Consider the following 12,604-nt stretch of genomic DNA (forward strand, 5'->3'; position numbering starts at 1 on the left):
AATTTGAACCTTCGAATTCTGACAGTTCGTTAATTTGAACGTTTTGATACTAGTCGAAGATTTGAAGAGTTAAAGGTCTGGAGTTTATTAGAACCTTTTGATATCTGTAAACGGATCTGTTGATGGCACATCCTCCAGTCGAAGATTCCTAAAGGTATCTGGTTTACACTCTGCTCCCCAGTCTGAAAGCAGGAAGTTGCAGACGATCACAGCGGAGTATCACTGTTACAAACAACCCTAGGGTGCGTCTTAAGCATTTCCCAGAGGTCAGCCCCGGTAGCTTCTCTAATTGAGCAGACTCCAGTTTGAGCCTGTGTAAGATAGCACCCAACACCTACAGGCTCAGTCCGTGCCAACCGTAGCGCCGCCTCCACAACGAACATACCGCTGAATTGGTATGCGTCACCCATGAATCTGTAGGAGGCGCGAAGTTTCTTTGGTCCATTTCGAGTAGAGAGGACTCCACTTGTGGTGACGGTTGTGGAGGCGTCGGCAGCGGGAGGGTTGTCCGCCAACTTCAGAACCTGCTTGAGCAAAACAGGAACTCGAGCGACAATCTGCATCGTTAGCCCCACCACCAAGAGGTAGAAAGTCATAAAATAGGCGACGAACACGTTCGTGACTGGCACCCCGAGTGACAAAATCAATTGCTCTCCGTAGGCAAATTGGTTTCGGCGATTGGTCCAGTGAGCGTAGTTGACCAGGCCAGGCAAGAGAGCGTGCGGAATCAGGTAGCGTTCCTGGATGTCATCCCAACGAGGCAGGAAGAAAGTACAACTAGAGTTGTTCTTGCGAGCGTACTCATTCGGAGCCACTCCAGCCAACTCGAACGGAGAAAGGCTAGGAGAGCCTTCAACGTGACCCGTAGCCACAATGGAAGCGATAGTCTTCATCGTGCCTGATGAAAAGAAGGTGCCGCCGGTAGTGAGGAAGGTCTGGGTGACTTTGCCTTCGGATAGTGCAGCCCCGCTGTGTTAGATCGAAACCGAAACCCCACTGCTCAATGTTCTCGGCCTCACTGAAGAGTTGGATCAACCCCATCTCCGTGGAAGCAGCCTCAAAGGCGCAAAACGGCATGAGAGCCACGCCTTGGCTCTTCGCCTGCTCCGAGTATTTCTGATCCATCTTTTTAATCCAGTCCGTTTCGCCGGTAATGTCGACGTAGTGGGTCTTCTCAGCGATGCAGGCCTTCATCAGCGGTTCGCCATATAGACGGAAAGGTCCCACACAGGCAATAATAGCCTTGCAGGAGGCTGCCACATTTCGTAAGCTTGCCTCATCTCCCAAACTGGCCTCCAACAATGGTACCTTCACAGACACCTGAAGCTCTGATATTAGTGCCTCCAGCTTCTCTACACTCCGACCTGCCACAGCGAACCTCACAGTGGTGCCGTAACGATTGAACAGGTACTTTAAAGCAAGTTTGCCTGTGTAGCCAGTGGCTCCCCAGAGGATGATGTCGAACTCTTTGACCATGGCGATATTCCGAATAATAGGTTCACGGAAGAAATGTTGTGTTGTGTGGGCTCAGCTCTGCTGAGACTCAGCTCAGATAGAGCGAATAGTTGACAAAGATATTATATTTTTGTTGTATCAATCATGCCTACCGAACAAGAAAATCCTGAAAACGTCTTCACGCGCGCTGAGCATTTAAAGCTGCCGTAGGCGTTAGTGCAGCAAGGTGTGGCAGCAGGGCAAGATCCGTTAACGAGGCATTCATTGGTGTCATAGCAGAGGTCTTCGAAAGTCTGGAACGGTAAATCTATGGTGGCCATAGCCCATACATGCCTGTCACGCAGGGGAGGTGCAACTTCTTGATCAAAGGATTGAGATGTCAAAAAAGCGACCAACACGTCAGGTGAATGGAACCCCGTTGGGCATTCGCATCTGTATCCGGCCACGTCGTCGATACAGGACGAATCCGGGCAAAGGAGGTTGCCTAGGGATCCGTCACGAGTGGCTAATGCTGCCTTCACCGGCTCAAGGTCCAAAGCCGCCATGGAGAAGGAGCAGAGGGCAAGGGGCTTGCATGAGGTCCGTGCTTGGACCTGGGATTCGGAAACCTCGAAGGATTCAAGGGACGCACGTGTCTCAGCATCGAACTGCCCGTCAAAGCCGTTCAGAAGCATCTCCGTGTCGAAGTGCCCCGCGGGGCAGCTACAAACGAACCCACCAGGAAGGTTCAAACATTTGCCGAAGCAGAGACCCAGTTTACATTCGTTGACGTCGAAGCACGCCTGTGCTCCGTAACCGTCTTCTGCACTGTAGAACCCCACATCACACAGACACTCGTATGACCCGGTAGTGTTCGAGCAGCCCGCCTCACACGTGTGCGTCCCCTCCGCACACTCGTCAATGTCCTCGCACACATCGCCAACCTCTCTGTACCCTGAACCGCACACACACTGGTACCCTCCTTCGGTGTTGATGCACGTCTTTGGCGCGCAGAGATCGAAGGCACACTCGTCGATATCCTGGCATGTCCTAGAGGTCGGCTCGAAATCAAAGCCTTTAGGACAGACGCAGGTGAATCCTCCGACGGTATTAACACACTGAGGGTTGGAGGCGTCGGAGGCGCGGCAAGTTGTAGGATCCAAGCACTCATTGACGTCCTGGCAGTTCAACCCGTCTAGTGACTCATGGGATGTGAATCCTGGGAGACAAAAGCAGTCATAGGAGCCTTCAGTGTCGCGGCAGCCTTTATAATCGCCGCAGATGCCGTCGGTGAGGCATTCGTTGATGTTGACGCATAGATGACCCTCTGAGGTGTAGCCTTCAGGACACCCGCACTCATACGCACCCAGGGTGTTGCGGCAGAGCTCAGCGTATGGACACTGATTATCTCCTTGGCACTCATCGATGTCTTCGCAGCTGTGACCATCAATTAAGTTGAACCCTGGCTCACACGAGCATACGAAAGACCCCATGGTATTTTCGCAGGCGTGCTCGCAGTTGTGGGTTCCCGCTTCACATTCGTCCTCGTCCTCACATGTGTGCTTGTCTGAACGAAGGCGAAATCCAGAGCCGCAAGCACATGAAAACCCTGGCGTAGCGTCTACACAAATCTGCTCACAGTCATGAAGGCCCTCAACACATTCGTCGACGTTCACACACCCAGAACCTTTAGTCTTCCCGTCGCCTATGAAGCCAGGTAGGCAGGAACACTTGGGGATTGCACTGATGATTCCTATGATGCCGTGGGCATCGTCGGTTGAATGACAAATAGCGTGCGGATGACAATAGTGAGGCATCAGACAACAGACCCCTGTGCAGCCTGAATCTATCGGAAAGTCAGACGGTTTCATTGTGATCACAGTCTCAGTTGTCTCTGGCGACGAAGTAGACCCCAGGACGAAATTGGTTCCGAAAAAGACAAAGGAAATGATCATAACACCAGGTATTTGTAATTTCCAACACATCTCATACAATAAGTAAATGAATTACATTAAGAAAAATCAATTGAAATGATTTAATTGAACGTTTGCACTAATATTCATATCAAAGTTCATCTAGCACAGCTCGGATCCTCTCTTGCTCGCTCATCAGCTTCGTCCCTGAGCGGCTTCGTTCGTACTTGCTCACGACGGACTGCACGTCGAACTTGAATGATGCGTGGTTGTTGATCCAGCTGAGGAGTTTTTCTGGGGAGCGTTGGCCAGCGTAGGTGTGGGGTTTGTCCTTCGACTTCGCGGGAAACAACATTACGGTGGGAAATGAACCAACTCGCATCCCTGGGGACGCGTTTCTGGTGGCGTCGAGCTTCGCGATCTTCAACGTTTTAATCAGAGTCGAGTACTTGGCAACCTTAATCAGTATGGGTTCGAACTGCGTGCAGTGACCGCACCAGGGAGCGTAGAAGTCCACGAGCACATCCTTCGTCGTATCCTCCATAACCTCCTTCAAGAAGTTGGACCCTACGATGGGCAACGGCTCCCCAGGAACGATATCCTCGGGGTCAGGAAGGGGCTCGCTCTTGAGGAACTCAACGACTTGACCGTTGGCGTACTGCTGTAGCCAGGTCGTCAGCTGGTTGAACGCTTCTTGGGGCCCGCTATCATCAGTGGGCGAAAGTTGGAAGAAGGAGAAGGGGGGGCGATAAATGGTCTCTGGCATGAATCGCATTCGGTCTCGTTTGATCTTGACAAGGCTTACAAGTGGTACCTCGTCAGTCTCGATGCCTAGAATATGCATAATCTTAGGTCCTGAGTAACCGGCTAACTCCAGGTCCAAGAGAACCACTTGAATGTCGGCACGGTAGTAGCCACCAATGGTGTAAATGTCCTTGGCGTACTTCTTGAGCAAGTTCTCGTGAGCGATGACAAATAACAGAGGGATGCCATTTGAAGCCTGCCTAAGGATGCTGGCCGCGCTGAGATCGTGGAACAAGGCTACCTTTGGGACCCTGAACTCCTTGACTATCTGTACCAGGCTCTCCTTGTTTTGGAGAGACTTCAGCCGGTTCTCTACTGAAACAGACTCGATTCGAGGTACATCACCTGGTTTTGGTCGGAGGAAGGACATCTCATCTGGAAAGAGCACAAGGGTAGGCTCCAGATCCTCCTTCCCGTCACTGAAAAGGACATGAATAGCTTCCGACTGGTGGCTGAAGGGATTCATCACCAGCAAGAACGGCATCTGGGTCTGGATTCTGTGTTATCGAAACTTCGCCGCTCACAGTTCTGACGCGTGCTTAGCCCTCTCAGGGTTTCCACCTCTCCACATCTGCACGGCATGCGATGCCACTTCAGGTTGATGCGTGAGAGCGAAGAAGGACTCCTGTTCAAGGTTCGACACGTCTCGTAGATGTCGTCGGAGTGCATCTAGGGTCGTCGCTCCTCCGGGTACGTTAGTAGGCACGAATACGAGAATCACCACAGAATCCGTGTGGTTATTCGCCAACATAGTGTATTCTTCGACTGTTGAAATCGTCTCGACCGAATCGACTAAGTGATTGAGCCACCGAATGACGCCAGTGGCGGAGCGCTCACCAGTGTAGTTAACCACCGTATTCTCTCCAGCAATACCAGTACGATACAGCCTCACATCCGGGAACTGGTAAATGCCCTGTTCCTTTGCTATCGTCTCATACTTGAGCGGGTTGACCATAAGAACCCTGATGGGCTCTTGAAGCTCTCCGATAGTGGAGGCGTCGCCAGGAAACTTCTGACATATCTTACCCCATTCGCTAGCCATAGCGAAGCTGAAGCTGCAATGATCGGCGAAGAAGAAGACAACAGTGTTGCCGTGGGACTTAATGGCATCCGAGAATTCCTTTTCATTGGCGACTTGACATTGGAACTCGGCTGTGACCTCCTCAATTGGGTACTTATGCAGCAAGAACGCTGCCACACACGACCAAAGCCACAACAGCCTCAACATTAATAGGAGTTTCACGTATTTAGCTCGAGTCAAGGGATTTCATTGCCCTGCCTTACACACTGATCACAGGAACACTGCACTAATATCGCCACTGCACTAATATCACCATTGATGGCGGAACCTAATCAGCTATGGCGGTCACCCCGTTACCCCAAAGTGGATCGTAGAACGAAGTCGTCACGCGTGTGTGGAAAGATGACAGCCGTCTTTCCCCGCTGTCTACATAACAGCCAAGCCCGTTCCCTTGGCTGCGGTTTCAGTAGAACGCAGATAGGGACTGATTAGCACCGTTTCTCAAATTATCTGGCGTGATTCCCGCATTTTGATGGGAGATATCTTTCGGCGGATAGCGAAAGTTTTGGTTGGTCTCCCAAAAGAAGAAGCCTGCACTAGCACGGCTGATATCTTACAGTTTCAACCAGGTGAGCTAGTGAGCTGCACGCGAGCCCTCCCGCTGTTTGCGAATCAGTTGGCGGGTTCCTTGTGGAGAACGCCCCAGGAGAAGGTAGTTGGAATGCTTGGTTGCGCCGTTGGAGACGTTGATGTCTTCGGCGTGAATTTTAGCTCCCTGATCCCAGGCGTGGAAACATGCCCTTCAGACCAGGCTAACTGGGCTAACCCCAGCGAATGGAGCGTCTGGACATATGCAGTTAGGAGCATGCAGCTTTATCCTTATCACCTGATCGTTGCCGCGGTCGGTACCTGTTGGATCCTACTCCTACTATTGCATAACCTTTGGTTTGCATGCCTTCCGCAAGTCCGAAGACGCACAGCCAGATTGCTTCCTGGACGCGCAGGTGGAGATCGCCTGCGCAGACCGCCGCAGAATATGAACCTGTGCCGAGGATGCACAGTGTTGCTGATCTCCACCCTGTGGGCGGTGGTGTTGAGTGGACTGGTCGCTGGATGTGTGCTCTACGGCCTCTCTTTCCGACAACTCTACGAAAAATGCCCCGCTAGCTGTTACTTTCGAAATCTGGAGAAACAGTCCGCGGATCTGTTCCCCGACTACCCTCCCTTCCCGTCGCCGTCTTCGTCCTCGGAGCTGGAGCCTCCTGACATTATGGACGCCTTTCTGAGTCAAATCCGGCAGGAATCCGGTCGTGTTGCAGGCACAGCTGCCTCTTCACTTGACAGGTACTACTCGGTCCTGCATCCTGTGATGGGTTGGGTGCCGCCGGGTATTTTCCTCCTCGGCTGCGCGCTGGCTGCTCTCGTTTTACCAGCCCTGGGCTCTCTGATCTACACGATCGCACAACGCCACTCTAGTGGTCCCACTCCGTCTCCGTTGGGAATGATGACGTCATTCGTAACACTGGGGATCCTTTGGGTAGTCACTGGGTTTTTCGGAGCTTTGGCTTTGGTCGCTGGCGCCGCGATCGCCATCCCACTCACCACACTGGAGCCCATCGAAGGCCTTGCCAGGGAGGGGGCCTTCCGAGTGGTGATGGATAAAGCAGAAGCCTTCGCGTTTGAGGTGTCGCAGGAGTTTTCCATGATCTACGACAACTTTCCGCGATGGGGATTCTACGGACTCAGCATGGCTGAGACAAAGCTCTACGAAGCCAGTACCAATGCGTGGCTGAAAAAATTGATAGCTTCGGGGGAGTTGATCGTCCAGGACGGTTTTGCTGTCATTGACATCACGAAGAGTGCTGCGGCACTATTCGCTCTCGGCTGCCTGATATTTGGCACTGTTTCGATCTTTGGCTACGTAAGTTTGTTCAAGCAGTGGCATTATTGGAGAAACCTTCACCAACAGCGTCGGTCTTTGCAGAATGATCAGCCGGACACCTCCACCGAAATTGCCTCTGCCGCTGATGTTGCCCGGAACGACAACGTGATTCAAGCCATCGCCCAAGGAGACGTGTCCGAACTGGAGAACATCGACAGCAACGAGCCTTTGGATGCTTACATGCGCAATACTCCCCTGCACTACGCTGCCTTCTTTGGTAATGTGGAAGCCGCCGAGCTGCTGCTAAAGAAGGGCGCTCGACCCGAAACCACAAACCTACTCGGCTTTAAACCTCAGCAAGTCGCAGTTATGGAAAACCACCACGAAGTAGCCGCGATGCTGGAACAGGTTGAGTCCGAAGGTATTGAACACCCAAGACCTCGACAGGCAGCCGTGGATCACGGAACAATCACTCAGTTCGTGGTCTAATCTCTTTGTGGTAAAATATGTTTTCCACAAGCATTGATGGATGGATTTCTTTTCCAACCATTTGAAGTTGAATCAGGTAGTTGATTCGTGAGACTACACCTGCGCATTCCGCGTCAAACTAGACTCCAAGGCCTGCTGCTTCTCCATAAACTCCTCCAAAGGAGAGGTGTTTGTTCGACACACCTGCATCAGACTAGTCGGAACTCGGATGACATCCTCAGACCAATCAGGTGTTGGAACGCCGATTGTATGTCGCCGGCGTTTGCACCGCTTGGGCGCATCAGGAGTTCTGGGGGTGATGTGCTCGATAGGAGGCGTTACCATAACGAATTCCGGTACGGGCTCTGTCATCCGACGGAAGGGAACAATTTGCGGCGTGCGAAAGGTAGACGAGTCATCTGTGAAGTCTGTTCCAATGTCAGGACTTTCCAGGGTCTCGGTGCCTTCAATATCTGGCGTGTCTTGGGACTTTCTGGCATTGATTTGCATCAGCAATATCTGTCACGGACAAAACAAACTCGGCAATGAGGATAATGTTTCTGATGTGAGGACAACCAATTGGTTCCCAGTGAAACGACAAACGAAATCAACTAATTCTCCATGAAGCTGACAGTAGACACCTCCAAGTCCCAGAATGGACTCTCTCACGTCCTTGGAAGCATTCTGAATGTATCAACGGCTTTCCCCGCGGCCCAGGAATCAGCGTCTGGTTCCCCCAAACATTCCCCGCGGATCCTGCGGGCCACGAGGCCATCAACTGTTCTCCCACGCGCCTCACCGCTTCCACAAGCTCAACATACGCCCCCAACGCTTCCCCAACCTCGACGAACGTCGACTGCTTTCGTACTCCCCAACCAGCGTCCCCAAGCCCAACAGTTATTGAACAGTATCTTACTCGGCCTACAGAGGGCACCGTCAACCACCGCACCACTCCCCCAAGCAACAAGGTCAACCGGTCCGCCACAACCTGAACGAGGACGTTTCCGTGGAACTATCAAAAGCGTCCAGGAGATTAACGTCGTTTGTTGCAAGTCGGGAGGTGTTGAGCTGAAGCGGTCCGCCGGGGGTCTCATCACCTTTACCAATGGCCGACGTCTATGCTTGACCACGCAGCAACTTCGCCGCCTACTGGCAAGGAAAAAGGAAAACGCCTCTCAAAAGATTGTGCAGGATTTATGGAAGACTGCAGAAGATATTCTGGGTGCTGTTGATGTCACGCAGGAAGACGAGGGCTCACGCTCTGTTGATATCACGCAGCAAGACGAGGGCTCAGGCTATGTTGATATCACGCAGCAAGGCTCACGCTCTGTTGATATCATTGATATCATCACGCTGGACGACACTGACGAGGAATGGGATGGGAAGCCCAATGAGAACGTGCAGGATGTCAACACGCTGTACGATTCCGTCGAGGAATGGCGTGGGAAGCCCAATGAGAACGTGCAGGATGTCATCACGCTGTACGATTCCGTCGAGGAATGGCGTGGGAAGGATGAGATATGCGATGACGTGCAGATGGATGACATCTGCGCGCCTAATACCCCGGATATCCCCAAGTTCCCAGATATCCCCAAGTTCCCTGATATCCAAAAGACTTTCCCAGAGTTCTCCGAGTACCCCAAGTTCCAAAAGTTCCAAAAGTCCCAAAAAGGGCCTCGCCCAACGATGGATGACCTAATCCCCAGCCTAATGCATTAGTGAAAGAAACTTTTCCGTATTTAATGGCTTGCATTGGGGTTACTTACGGCCTGCTCTCGCCCCGTAGCACGCTCAACGGAGTTCGTATTTCGCCACCTGAGCTGTCAGGAGTCCAGCTCTTTGATGAATCGGAACTGTTCTTCTGTGACGTGTGTAGTGACGTTCGCTGTCGTCTGGATACAATCGAGGAACCGGATGACAAGTCATGTCCTCACTGTCTCAGAAACGTCTCTCTGTCCAGCATCGTACACGCAGACAAATGTACTACGTGTTTCCTGTGTCCTCTCTGCAGCCAGCCGCTGAGATTTAATGTGGATGCCGAGACTGCCATTGCAACGTGCGAATACTGTGGATTCGATAGCGGTGTTGTGAAGGCAACAGAGGACGCGCTCATCAGTAAGGTTCTTCTGATCATCACACAGAGCACCTGACGACCCGAGAAATCAAATCGCGCCCAACGGACAACTTCCTCGCTCTCTGCACTGCTTTGGAGAGGAACTCAAGCACGAGATCCAGCGATTCGGCCTTCCGAAGCCACGGCCGCGGCAAAACAGAGGACGACCACAGAGCCGACTCCATTTGGCATTGGGGCCTCGAGGAGCTCAGAAGCGATGCCAGCTTCCAAACGCTCAACGAGCTTATCGGCATCGAGCATCCCGAAAGATCTGTCAAAGCTGCCGCACGTGCCTTGCTCTCGATAGAGGAAGCACTTCCCCTGCGACAACTACTGGACAGGCCCTCTCAATCGCGGTTTCCAAGAGGGAGTTCCATCCAGGTAGCACGGCGGCCGCAGCTGCAGGCGCGGTTCTTTAAACGGTGCGGCGGTGTGAGGTTCCGGGTCAACTAACACAGTGTTCTAAGATCCTTAGCAAATGCTACCGTCGAGGCACCGCACTTATCTACCTAACATCCGCTTTCCTGGGTCAATGGACACCGTGGTTGATGCTGAAACAGGCCGTAGTTGGTGAGCCAGCTCCGATTAGCGGGTCGGAAACGCGGACCTTGCGGGAGCGGTTCCAGCCTTTGAAGCCGGGGTTTAAAGGCTACATCGACTTGGTTGTGGCTAACAGAAGAGACGTTCAAGGTAATTCTGACGGAAGTTGTTAAACTCAGTAACTATTACGGTGGAAGCCGGTCTCACGGCGTTGAACAGGAACAACGAGTCAGCCTCTGAGCCTTACTCCGACATCTGCACCCTGAAGATTGTACAACCGAAGCTCTCATTCGACCTGCTTCCAGGCAGCGAGAACGACGCTCTGAATCTAGAGCCTACAGGCGACGCGTGGGGCGTCGTGGCGAAACAAGATTCGGCAGTTTTGTTACGGGTGCCGGCCGAAGCGCGAATGACTCTAACAAACGACCACGCAAGGTGTTGTTTACCCATGCACATTACGTTCAACGAGACTATGAGCTCCACGATCTATCCCATCTTGTCGTTGGGCCTGTTTGACGTCTAGTACGAAGGCATTGTCATGAGCTCTTGCGATGCGGATGGACCTGATTTACCCAGGGCTCGACGGATTTGGCTCTCTAGCCGATCAAGATTAGGAGTGTGGTACTGCTGTGATTTTCGATGGCAATTCTCACCTTAATGTCCAAAGGTTTAAGTGGAATCTCAGAAACCTCGAAAACACTTTTCCAGGAGTAGAGTTCTCGCTCATCCTGAATACTTTCAGGTGTGCTCTCCCAAGATTGCTCAGAGTCCGTCATTATGATAAATACGGATTAAGATGCTAACCGGTTTTGAACGGCTGAATCGCATTAGTCACCGGCTGCAGCAAGTAGCAGTAGGCGATCAGTCTGTCCTGGAACCACTAAAAAACTTGAATGAGTTCACGAGCCGGGATGCTGACTTCTGGTATGGGCACCTTACAGGTCGCAGACAAGATCTTACAGGTAATTTCGGAATCGTTATGTCCTGTTATTGGGAACTGGGAACGCTGGTATTGGAGGGTTTAGGTGGGGCTTCCCAGAAGCCTGGATACAGACAGCAGCTCCAGTGTCCTGGATCCCTGGCTATTGCCAGTGATCGACACCGCGCCGTGGCTTTTTCAGGTTGTTCCTGCGTATCACCGAGCGGTGACGAGACTATCTTACGATGATGCGAGTACACGCCAAGCCCCGGCGACTGCTGACATCATGATGCGTTACTGTCTGCTGCAGACATGGCATGCGGCGCGACGGCCGCTGGCGGCTGTGATTAGTGTCCCGATATGCGGAATGCCAGACATGTCTCTCTACGGCGAGTCATATGAACGAGCCCTAGGTGATTGCTGCACCCTGCTGGACGACTTAACGTTGAACTCCAAAGCGGCTAGGCGAGATGCGAGAGTTTACTCTCTGTGGTGCCGTTTCTTTGCTGTTCACTCTCTGTTCGCGATCGTCGGAAAGCTCCAGAACGGCAAATCGTCAAAGATACTCTGCAAGTGCGACTTACTTTCGGCATCACACAGCAAAATTCGAAAGCGCCTCCGGACCTGCCTTTCCTCCGAGTCTGAACCAAAAAGTGTATTGGATTGCAGTGGGTACCAGGCATTCTTTTAGCAGTGAACGCTACCGTCGGATTACTTCTCGAAGGTCTGGATTCGGCATGGGATCTGCCTGCTTGTTCCACACCTCAACGATTCGCCACTCCCATTCGTGGAAATAAAAAGCGTTTGCCACCTTTGAGGTCGACGCCAAGAAGCAAAGCCTCTCGTGTCAGCTGCTCTGAAGCGCAGGCTGAGAGGTGGATACCAGAGTCGGCAAGCCAGGAGAATGTATGTCCTACTCCAGGCTCTGGCTTACGTCGCGGGGCGCTGCATCCTCTGATTGCCCGGTTGGCACCAATTGGAACGGGTACTCCCGGTTCCAGGTCTCCTGCGAAACGTACTGCTACAACTCTCTGTCCTGCCAAGAGTACTCCTCCTTCAACCCACTCCCCTGCAAGACCTGTTCATTTCACCCACTCCCCTGCCAGACCTACTCCTCCTGTGACTCACTCCCCTGCCAGACCTACTCCTCCTGTGACTCACTCTCCCATCAAAAGTACGCCAGGAGCCAGATCTGCCGCCAAAACCAGTTCTCAGTCGCCATTTCCCAACGTGGAAGCGATCTCGCTGGTCCCCCTCGTTAACCGCACTCCCGGTCCCCCCCATTCCAAATCCGACTCAGCGAACTCCGTGATGGTTGATGGGGAGTGGTTCGAACGCATTGAGAAGGTAGGTAGGGGGGGACAGTCACAGGTGTTTAAGGTCCTCGACGAGGCGGGTAAGGCCTGGGCCCTGAAAGAAGTCGTAGCTGATCCTGAGTTGCCACCTGAGCAGTCCAACTACCTCTATCGCATGCAACTTAATGAGCTGCAGACGCTGCAAGGCTTCCAGG

At 52.5% G+C, this 12,604-nt stretch overlaps 8 protein-coding genes across 14 annotated transcripts; 4 read left to right on the top strand and 4 right to left on the bottom strand.

Moving 5' to 3' along the window:
- Window positions 1–206: 206 nt before the first annotated feature.
- Window positions 207–1,476, bottom strand: KVP17_001726 (uncharacterized protein; the record flags this gene model as incomplete). 2 transcript variants are annotated; one of them, XM_068517393.1, is made up of 3 exons in its annotated part: window positions 207–311; window positions 339–969; window positions 998–1,476. In XM_068517393.1, the coding sequence occupies 3 exons, from the start codon at window positions 1,474–1,476 to the stop codon at window positions 207–209; spliced, it is 1,215 nt and encodes a 404-aa protein (XP_068373837.1). The 2 variants fall into 2 exon arrangements, with proteins under 2 accessions (XP_068373837.1, XP_068373838.1); XM_068517394.1 differs by having other exon boundaries at window positions 207–969.
- A 101-nt stretch (window positions 1,477–1,577) lies between these two features.
- On the bottom strand, window positions 1,578–3,389 carry KVP17_001721 (uncharacterized protein; the record flags this gene model as incomplete). Of its 2 annotated transcripts, none has more annotated exons than XM_068517387.1 (1): window positions 1,578–3,389. In XM_068517387.1, one exon carries the CDS (start codon window positions 3,387–3,389, stop codon window positions 1,578–1,580), a length of 1,812 nt encoding a protein of 603 aa, XP_068373831.1. The 2 variants fall into 2 exon arrangements, with proteins under 2 accessions (XP_068373831.1, XP_068373832.1); XM_068517388.1 differs by having other exon boundaries at window positions 1,578–3,251.
- A 109-nt stretch (window positions 3,390–3,498) lies between these two features.
- KVP17_001717 (uncharacterized protein) lies at window positions 3,499–5,379 on the bottom strand (the record flags this gene model as incomplete). 3 transcript variants are annotated; one of them, XM_068517382.1, is made up of 2 exons in its annotated part: window positions 3,499–4,648; window positions 4,676–5,379. In XM_068517382.1, 2 exons carry the CDS (start codon window positions 5,377–5,379, stop codon window positions 3,499–3,501), a joined length of 1,854 nt encoding a protein of 617 aa, XP_068373826.1. The 3 variants fall into 3 exon arrangements, with proteins under 3 accessions (XP_068373826.1, XP_068373824.1, XP_068373825.1); XM_068517380.1 differs by lacking the exon at window positions 4,676–5,379 and having other exon boundaries at window positions 3,499–4,635; XM_068517381.1 differs by lacking the exon at window positions 3,499–4,648 and having other exon boundaries at window positions 4,672–5,379.
- Window positions 5,380–5,704: 325 nt separating this feature from the next.
- KVP17_001710 (uncharacterized protein) lies at window positions 5,705–7,543 on the top strand (the record flags this gene model as incomplete). Of its 2 annotated transcripts, none has more annotated exons than XM_068517365.1 (1): window positions 5,705–7,543. In XM_068517365.1, the coding sequence occupies one exon, from the start codon at window positions 5,705–5,707 to the stop codon at window positions 7,541–7,543; it is 1,839 nt and encodes a 612-aa protein (XP_068373809.1). The 2 variants fall into 2 exon arrangements, with proteins under 2 accessions (XP_068373809.1, XP_068373808.1); XM_068517364.1 differs by having other exon boundaries at window positions 5,894–7,543.
- A 93-nt stretch (window positions 7,544–7,636) lies between these two features.
- Window positions 7,637–8,032, bottom strand: KVP17_001724 (uncharacterized protein; the record flags this gene model as incomplete). The annotated part of the gene is made up of 1 exon (XM_068517391.1): window positions 7,637–8,032. The coding sequence occupies one exon, from the start codon at window positions 8,030–8,032 to the stop codon at window positions 7,637–7,639; it is 396 nt and encodes a 131-aa protein (XP_068373835.1).
- Window positions 8,033–8,143: 111 nt separating this feature from the next.
- KVP17_001706 (uncharacterized protein) lies at window positions 8,144–9,241 on the top strand (the record flags this gene model as incomplete). Its single annotated transcript, XM_068517357.1, has 1 exon — window positions 8,144–9,241. The coding sequence occupies one exon, from the start codon at window positions 8,144–8,146 to the stop codon at window positions 9,239–9,241; it is 1,098 nt and encodes a 365-aa protein (XP_068373801.1).
- A 23-nt stretch (window positions 9,242–9,264) lies between these two features.
- Window positions 9,265–10,698, top strand: KVP17_001719 (uncharacterized protein; the record flags this gene model as incomplete). Of its 2 annotated transcripts, XM_068517385.1 has the most annotated exons (4): window positions 9,265–9,637; window positions 9,664–10,067; window positions 10,094–10,325; window positions 10,355–10,698. In XM_068517385.1, 4 exons carry the CDS (start codon window positions 9,265–9,267, stop codon window positions 10,696–10,698), a joined length of 1,353 nt encoding a protein of 450 aa, XP_068373829.1. The 2 variants fall into 2 exon arrangements, with proteins under 2 accessions (XP_068373829.1, XP_068373828.1); XM_068517384.1 differs by lacking the exons at window positions 9,265–9,637; window positions 9,664–10,067 and having other exon boundaries at window positions 10,184–10,325.
- Window positions 10,699–10,971: 273 nt separating this feature from the next.
- Window positions 10,972–11,785, top strand: KVP17_005230 (uncharacterized protein; the record flags this gene model as incomplete). The annotated part of the gene is made up of 2 exons (XM_068515036.1): window positions 10,972–11,200; window positions 11,229–11,785. The coding sequence occupies 2 exons, from the start codon at window positions 10,972–10,974 to the stop codon at window positions 11,783–11,785; spliced, it is 786 nt and encodes a 261-aa protein (XP_068373840.1).
- Window positions 11,786–12,604: the final 819 nt, after the last annotated feature.

This window comes from the organism of the source record quoted next (genome assembly GCF_019968985.1).
Source record: "MAG: Porospora cf. gigantea B chromosome Unknown PgB_NODE_47_length_55195_cov_124.374_1-54000, whole genome shotgun sequence".
Lineage (NCBI taxonomy): Eukaryota > Apicomplexa > Conoidasida > Eugregarinorida > Porosporidae > Porospora > Porospora cf. gigantea B.